This window comes from Hyperoodon ampullatus (genome assembly GCF_949752795.1).
Source record: "Hyperoodon ampullatus genome assembly, chromosome: 2".
Classification (NCBI taxonomy): domain Eukaryota; kingdom Metazoa; phylum Chordata; class Mammalia; order Artiodactyla; family Ziphiidae; genus Hyperoodon; species Hyperoodon ampullatus.
Genome location: NC_136915.1, coordinates 99,093,142 through 99,102,252, shown reverse-complemented (window position 1 = coordinate 99,102,252; position 9,111 = coordinate 99,093,142). Strand labels below are relative to the sequence as shown.

General features: G+C 37.1%; 1 protein-coding gene across 2 annotated transcripts in view; it reads right to left on the bottom strand.

Annotated features, from left to right (window-relative positions):
- Positions 1 to 1,646: 1,646 nt before the first annotated feature.
- The window catches only part of CEPT1 (choline/ethanolamine phosphotransferase 1), a gene marked incomplete at its 5' end in the record, with an annotated part of 30,275 nt that continues 22,810 nt past the window's right edge, over positions 1,647 to 9,111 (bottom strand). For both annotated transcript variants that reach the window (XM_079698285.1, XM_079698286.1), the window contains 4 exons: positions 1,647 to 2,545; positions 3,135 to 3,260; positions 3,759 to 3,917; positions 4,407 to 4,538. In XM_079698285.1, coding sequence (XP_079554411.1) covers positions 2,426 to 2,545; positions 3,135 to 3,260; positions 3,759 to 3,917; positions 4,407 to 4,538 — 537 coding nt within the window. In that variant the 3' untranslated portion in view covers positions 1,647 to 2,425. The remainder of the gene's footprint in view (positions 2,546 to 3,134; positions 3,261 to 3,758; positions 3,918 to 4,406; positions 4,539 to 9,111) is intronic.

Below are 9,111 nucleotides of genomic sequence, written 5' to 3'. Positions count from 1 at the left end.
CGAGTTTAGTAGTCACCTGGTCCATCTTCCCTCTGTATCTCTACGGACGGTTTCTGTTTAAACACTGTAAGGGATGGGAAACTTTTAGGAGCATCTTGTTTTTCAAAAATTCCATCTTTTTAATGTGTGTATGTGAGTGTGGCCCTCAGAGGCCCCTGCATTCTGTACAAAGAACACAAATGTTGTTGGAGGGTGGGATGGGGACTAGGGTTACCAAACTGAAGTTAAAGCCAATATAATTTTATTTTAGGGTCACAGAGACCTACTGCAGGTGGTACATGTTCTACTGTCCACATGCCACCCCTACCTATGCTACTCTTCACAGCTTCCAAGAGTTATTGCACCTTTTCAGGTAGTTTATGGCAGTGGTTCCTAAGCCTAGTTGTAACTCAAAAGGTTTAACAAGGACTGGAATCCTGGTGAGCTTATGAAAATATGAGGCCCCCTCTCAAACCTATCAAATATCTCTAGAGATAGGACCTGGGAACCTGTATTTTTTAAAATTCTTCAGATGATTTTGGTATCAAAATCATATATAATATGATCACAAGAAGAATTAGGACCAGCTGAGATTTACTATAAACGTACCCTTGATATGATGCGGATGGTTATCTAGAGCTGAAGGAAGCACACACCAAATACCTGAACGTCTTCCAGATTTCCTTTACGCTGAAAAAGATTCTACAATCTCAGTTTGTAGCTTCAGCCCACTAAAACCTAGTGTGGTGTAGGAGAGAACAATGGATTAGGATTCAGAAGATCTAGATTCTAGTCCCCATTTGGAAAAGGAGTAACTGTTGTGACACTGGTATGCCATTTAGCTTCTCCAGACCTCAATTTCCACTGTAGGTAATTAACATTTGCTCTGTCCATCTAATATAATAAGACAATGACATAACTTTACTTAATTATCCCTCCTTCTTTTTCCTTTGTCCTAGCTTGCAACATTTGATCCGCCCTAGCATTTTTCTGTATGTACTTCTCTACTCCAGATGCTGGAGAAGTTGCTAGCAAGCAAAGGCAGTGAGAAACTTCCCCTTCCTGCTATATTCTAGTAAAGAAATGAAAGGTTTCACAGTCATTGCTAATCAAGATTACATGGAATTCATGAAATCATTAGAAGTGCAAGGAAGAGTTCCGGTTGCCAGGCAAGGCAGCACAGCTATTGTGTATCCATGATTACGGAAACAGGGTATAAATAAAAATCAATAATAAGATACCTCATTTTAGTCAATAGCTTAAACCTTTTCCGCTTGTCTCCCTCTTCATTCAAGCAACTGAACTATATACAATGGAAACAGATCTGGTTTATAGTTACTGAGGACACCTGGTTTTCATTTCAAACTGTTGTACAGATACTGAGTAGCCAGAAAAGGAGAGTGCAAATTTTCAATAATTGCCTCGAGAGGCCCAAGCCTCTCTAATTAAAAATCTGGGGGAAGGGTTTGAGATTCCTAGACCAGGTGACTATTAAACCCCTTTGGACTTTTAAGATTATGATTCTGTTTTCTCAAAGGGAAAAAAAGATTTATAATCTCAAGGGTGACAGCCACAACCAAAAAAATCTACCAAGAGGGAAAATGAACATAGCACTCCTGTGTTTTAAGTTATACAGTTTTATACAAAATAGGTCACAGGACACATAATGATGATGTAGCTGACTGAATTTCCTCATTTATTAAAGAACAGAAATAAATTTTGCTTAAAAATTTTAAAAACAACATTAAAACTTAGTTTATCTTTCCACTGAATAAAACTGAGAAGAAGACTGGCTTTCAGATCATATATTTATTTAAAAAAATAAAATGGATCGACAAAGTTACCACATTATTATGCATGCTAACAGGATTTCCCAAGCCCATGAGATACCATTTCTTGAGCAATAAAAAAAATGACTTCCTCAATAATGTAAAGATAGGAAACCTTTCAATCCAAATTCAAGATCTTTATCACTAGGTTCCACCTCACAAGATATATCTGTGCCACAAGCTGAGCTCCTCAGTAAAGAAAGCTTGAGAAGATACTAAACAAGGACGTCACTAAAAGATGATGATTTGTTAAAATTATAAAGCAACCATCTTTTGGCCTGCAAATATTCTACATTAGAAATCTCGACCACTGGGGATCTGCTCCCCATGACAATTTTACTATGAATCCAGGATGATTACAAACACATGGCATTTTTTTCTTGCATGCTTTCTTGGGCCAACCCTGTTTGACAACATGTACAATTTACGGGATGGAACTTGACATTCCCATTCTCACACAGGGATAGTTAAGGAGTGTTACCAATAACAAAGAATAAAAGTTATATATAACGTTGGTTATTATAAATTATATTTGTTCTTAACCACCCCATTCTCCTTAATACGTTCAGATTCTTTCGGGCAGAAAACATGAGCTTCCTATAACATCAATTACATCATTAATGATGATTAGAATGAGCTGTAGAGACCTTGATTCTGAAGACATGTATGTGCAGGTGAGACGCAATCTGATTGCAAACACTGACACAGTAGCGAATCAAATCAAAGAAAGAGAAGACCTGAAAAAAAAAAATAGAGAAAGGTACTATTAGATTCTCAGCAATCTGCTTAGGCCATCCCTAAGATAACTAAAAGCCAAGAGGAGAGGCTTCTTTCTTCTCTTCTTTTGAAATTCACCTTCAATTCCATAAAATTTAACAACTCAATTTCCTCAAAGATTTTTCCTTTACACCAAGGAGCAACAAACTTAATGAATATTTTAGGCTTTGTGGACCATACTCTCTTTGTCACAACTGCTCAACTCTGCCACTGTAGCATGAAAACAGCCACAGACAATACATAAATGAATGGCCATGACTGTGTTCCAATAAAACTATTTACAAAAACTGGCCATTGGCCCACAGGCTATAGTCTGCCAACTCCTGCTTTACAGTTAGAAATATGGAATTTATGAGCCAGGACTAATAAGAATAATACAAAAAATGACTCAAAGATGAAGCCATGAGGAACTCCCACGAAGCCCATAAATGTGGTTTTCTAGTATTCTAAATCATTACAATTATATGATCTATCTCTCAGGACTGGCCCACTGAAACAAGAAAACAAGTAACCTCCAAATCATGAAATAGAACACAGTCCAAAACTTACCAGGGCTATCCAAAGTACAATATATTCATCAATAAAGCTGTTAAAATATTGGTCCAGAAACAAAAGTGCTGGGCCTATGAATGCTGTGTCATGCAAATGCATTTCACTTTTAGTCATGTGTGCCACCTATGAATAAAGAGAATCGGTGATGTAGGCAGGCATTTTTATATTAAAGCAATTGTGAGCTACACAGTAAATCAGTATTGTGATCAAATATCAAGTTCAAGAATTCTTTAGCAATATCTGTTGAATTTTCAAAACTAAAACAACATCACGAAGTGGGTGTGAAAGCTATACACCGAAGGTATATACCATGCCAACTAAGTCCCTCTAAATATGCTTTTCACAAAGACCCTTAACTTGAGTGTACAGAATGAGAATGAAGAATGAGAATGAAGAATGTGGATAGAAAGAAGAGTCGTAGAGGTTTAAGGAGCTTCTGGTAATCTCAAATTGTAGCTTCACGTAAGAGTAAAAATGGCTCCCATATTGACATCAAGAGATTTTGATTAGAGGACAGCAAACTCTAGACCTGCTTAGGAAATTATGAAATGAAAACTATGGCCATAAAACCAAAATAAGATGAAAGTTAAAAAGAAAACAGACAAAAACTCTGGTGCTTACCACAAGCTTATTGGTGATTTTGGCAGATACAAAACCAAATGTCAATATATAAAGACAGGGATGCTTTTCAAAAAGCTGAACTGCTGATTTCTTGTAGATCATTGCAGCTAATGTAATTACTGATCCAATATGGAGAAAAGGAGAAAGGACACTTGTTCCCTGTACAGAGTAAAGAGAAGTGAGGAGTTAGTGGTATTCTATACCGATTTGCTTGATGGAAGACAGATCAACTTGAACTTCTAAGAACCTCACAGTGTCTGAGAGCCAGCAGTTTTTATAACTGAATACCAGAACAGCTAAGGAAAAGTAGCAGCATAGATTAGTTAGGCACAAACTGAGGATTTTACTTAAGAGGCCAGACATTTTACAAAGCAGATCGCACTTAAAAAAAAAAAATATATATATATATATATGTGTGTGTATAAAAGTGTGTGTCTGCATGTACAAAAAATATGCAAATATAAGCATATAAATGTATACATGTGTAAATAAAACTGAGAAGTTTCAGGGTTTTTTTTCTTTAAGACTAAGTAGAAACTCTCAATTAACAATGATTTTAATTAATTCAAATAACAATTCAAATGAAAAACAAAGCGACTACAAAACTAGGTCCTAGCACAATCATTGGAAATCTTAAGAAATACTTACTGCTATCGTTGATCCATTTTTTCCAACACCACCTGTGAAGATTACACGGAAGTAATTTGTACAGGAAAATATGGTCCCTGCTACAGTACAAAGTGCAGGAAAAATTTTCATTTGAATATTCAGCACTGGAATCTTTAATGGGTAGAGAGAGAAAACAATTAATATATATATAAATCAAAATAAGAAAACAAAGCAAACATTTGATTCATATTCTGATATATTCTCCATTCCTTCTAGTTTAGTAAATACTTAAATTAATGGAAGTTTCCCTAACCTTTCCATTATAAACAATATAAAAAGTCTCAAGAAATGAGAGACTACATAAGAATTAATCTGACTTCTGATACCAACTTTAAAAAAATAACTGATCCAACTTTATTAGCTCATGTCATAGTTAAATAAAGTTCACCTAATGCATCCCAGAAATCTGGCAATAACGAACCAGGCTATCTTCTGGCCTTTTAATAAAAGAAGTGTACTTTTCCTTTATCTTTGTGCATTTTTTGAACTCTACTGCTAAATCTGTAATTTGTTACTAATTGTTATGAGTGAAAGCATGGAGCATAAAGGACTAGAAATATTTGCAACTAGATTTAAAACATCTGCAAACTAGAGAATTCCCAATTCCATACTGTTAGAATACAGGCAGCTAGTAAAAGTAGAGAGCAACTAAGAAGGCATTCATATTCAAGCAGCTTCTGTAATCTCAAATTGTAGCTTCACATAAGAGTAGAAACAGCTCCCATGTTGATGTCAAGAGATTCTGATTGGAGCAGAGCAAACTCAGGGACAGGACGAAAAATATGTGAAGCACACCCAAGCAGGTACAGATCTATAACTGTGAATCCAAAACTTTAACATAGACATTTACTTTTCAGAAGAAGTAAATAATAAATTTTTACAGTATATTGAAAATATGAATTGATTTACCTAAAGTAATGGGGGCTGAGTGCATTGAGATCATGTATCTAACCTTGTGAACACAATATACCTCATTTAAAATGAAATACACTTATATAATACTAAATCTTAAAAATCATTTAAGATTTTCTTTCTTTTTGCACATCTCTTTTTAGCTTTTCTGAAGTCTCCAATTTTGTCCAATATGGACTGAAAAGAAAGGAATAGTAAAATGATATATTCTATTAAGTGAAACAAATGACTCTAGGAATAAGATTCCAAAAGCCCACAGTAGTTTAATAGGCAATGAGTTCTTACAATGAAGACATTTTAATCAGGGCTGTCTACACGTTTTAGGGATGCCAGCTGCTTACACTTCTTTTTTTGCCACGCAGGCTCAGCAGCCACGGCTCACGGGCCCAGCCGCTCCGCGGCATGTGGGATCTTCCCGGACCGGGGCACAAACCCGTGTCCCCTGAATTGGCAGGTGGACTCTCAACCACTGTGCCACCAGGGAAGCCCATGTTTACACTTTTAAAATCAAATAGGAATGTGACACTTCCCATTTTTTGTATGTATAAAACCCCAGTAAAATTGATAAATATAATGCTAAGCTACTCTATTTCTTTAAAACTCTCAAGAACTCAGTTTATTTACAAACTCTATGACCTCTTACAAAAACTGCAGTCTAAAAAAAAAAAGGGAAATCAACTATTCAAATTTCAAGTTGTACTGTGGCAGTGTTTAATTTTCTAAAATGAAATAGGTCAACTTAAAACTTAAGCCCAGAACTTCACAGAGCATCTTAAATTGTCTCCTTCCTTCTCTAACTGATCTCCAAACCCTACAGTCCAAATTCAAAGCTTGTTTTCAATAAAGGAGAAAATCAACACCATGGTTGCTTTGAACTCCAAGAGATTTTTTTGCTCCAGTTCAGAAAACTAAGGATATTACAATCTAAGTCTGATGCACCTGGCTGAAATTCAATATTCTGTCTAGTTTCCTTTTCCCTCCAAAGACAAAGGACCTGTCTGGCAAAGGAGGAAATACTACACTCACTTAGATTTCAAAAGAAGTGAAGCATTAATCCATTACAGGGGCATGCCTGTATTAAGGCCAGGGCACTAAACGAGTGCCAACTCTAGTGTAGCAGTAGTCTGTGCCACAATTGAACTGCATTGCATCACAACTGTATTTAAAATTTGGTGAAAATGCTTTAGGATCATGGAAATTTTTGCTCTCTGAAAGAACAAAGGATAAACAGCAACATTACAAAAGCCAAGCAAATTAGTAAATGGCTTGGACCACAAACCAAGTAAGCAAGCTATAGATGTAGGGGCAAAGAATCATAAACATTCTTAGGGCCCTCTTCACTTCTGTCATATATGATAGCCACATACACCAAAACATAAGCTCCTGAATGTAGGTTTATGTTTGAATTGATTTTTATATTCTCTCTAGAACCCTGGATATTGTAGGTGCTCAGTGTAAACTTATCAAATAGATTAAGATGTTCTCCCTTTCTCTCTCTACATAGAAAGTCTTTTTTGAAATACTATGAAGACACACCTTGCCCCCACATTAAGAAGGAAAAAGGAAGTTAACTACAAAAAAATCTGAGGCAACGTGAAGGGAAAGCAGAAGTCAGAGGAACCCCAAGTCTCACCAGGTGATCACTTAAAAATCAGCACTGACTCAATCACTTTTAAAAAGTATTAAAAGTATTGCCATTTTCACCTCACACTCAAGATCAAGGAGGGTGGACACACTGTCCTTCCCAGTCTTTCTCTTTCTGTCCTCATCCTCCTGGAACATACCCAGGGTGATCAAAGTGCATCCACTCTATAGAAACAGCCAGAAAGCTGTACTAGAAACACTTTTATCTCAGGCCTACCCAGAATGTCGATAGTCTTTGAGACTGGGAAGAATAAGAACTCCCTTGGGTCATGGTGTCTGCTCTACAGCTAGGGTAAAATCCTCTGGATTCATGCCATAAAATTATGTAGCCAAATAATATCAATCTAATGTAGTTCATTTTTCAGAGATTAAAAAAAATCTTAAATTCTCAGGTGTACCAGATTAAATGGACACAGGTTTTGGTTTAATCGTTTGGATTAATGCAGAGTATTGGTTACTAAGCTGTTAGACTAGTTTTTCTTGTGAGCATAATAAAATATTCTTACAGGCTTTGTAAATTTCAGCAGAAACAAAGTATCATTTTGAGATTAGATACTTCCTTCCAAAGAATGTGGGAATGCCTGTTTATAATGTCTGATTTAGTTAAGTATAAAGCCACTACTTAAGTCTTTTAGTTTAAGAATGAGATACAAATAAATTACACTATATAGCAAGTCTTCAGTTCTACCTAATGAATTCTGAAACTTCACCTGTAGTAACACCCACCATTTGCCTTAACTGGATTCCAGAAGGTGTCTCCTGGTTTAATACACGTTTAATCAACTACTACTTTTTTTTTTTTAATTTTTATCTTTGGCTGCATTGGGTCTTCGTTGCTGCACGGGGGCTTTCTCTAGTTGTGGCGAGCGGGGGTTACTCTTTGTTGTGGTGCGTGGGCTTCTCATTGCGGTGGCTTCTCTTGTTGCGGAGCATAGGCTCTAGGCATGCTGGCTTCAGTAGTTGAAGCACATGGGCCCTAGAACACATGGGCTTCAGTAGTTGCAGCACATGGGCTCAGTAGTTGTGGCTTGCGGGCTCTAGTGTGCAAGCTCAGTAGTTACGGCACATGGGCTTAGTTGCTCCGTGGCATGTGGGATCTTCCCAGGCCAGGGATCAAACCTGTGTCCCCTGAATTGGCAGGTGGATTCTTAACCACTGCGCCACCAGGGAAGTCCTCAGCTACTACTTTTAAAAGAATCAAATGTCAGTAAAAGTAACTGTGAGGGGATTTTATGGGTCCCTTCCAAAGTGATGACATTCTTTTTTTAAAGTTATATATATGATAGAAGATAGTTCCAAGACATCTCAAAAGGATATATTCTTTTAGGGAAGCAATACACAAAAAAAGTCTTGTTTTTTTGCAATGTGTAAACCATATACTAACTTTTGTGCATGAAAATAATTTCTTTCCGTAAAAAATGGCGGGGTGGGGGGGTAAGAAATCCAAAACAGAAACTATGCACACACAAAAAACCCAACCAACCAAAACCAACAAAAACTAACTACAACCTTTGGTAAAAAAACATCTCTTTGAATGAAAAAAAAAAAAAAAAAAAAAAGAAAAAGTCAAGAAATGGGTAATCAATAAGCAGTAGATAGAAATCACTTACCTTTGCAAAACAGCTCATTTTCTAAAATCAGCTTTAAGAAGACATTTGCACTGTTTTTGTTTGTTTTTACTATAAAGTTGCTTTCTTAAATATCAGTAAAATTCTTTTAATGAGGATTTGGAAGGCAATTTCCATTTTATGGCCTCAACCTCAAAAGCGATAAAAATTTCACAGCTGGGGCTTCCCTGGTGGCGCATTGGTTGGGAGTCCGCCTGCCGATGCAGGAGACGCGGGTTTGTGCCCCGGTCCGGGAGGGTCCCACGTGCCGCAGAGCGGCTGGGCCCGTGAGCCATGGCCGCTGAGCCTGCGCATCTGGAGCCTGTGCTCCGCAGCGGGGGAGGCCGCTGCAGTGAGAGGCCCGCGTATCGCAAAAAAAAAAAAAAAAAAAAAAATCACAGCTGGGCCCTAAATAAACATCTTCTCTCCATTTTGGCACACAAATAAATCAGAGCACTGCATGTAGTAGTCTTTCCTGAACTAACACAATGCAATTCAAAACAGCATATTCAGCAATGAGC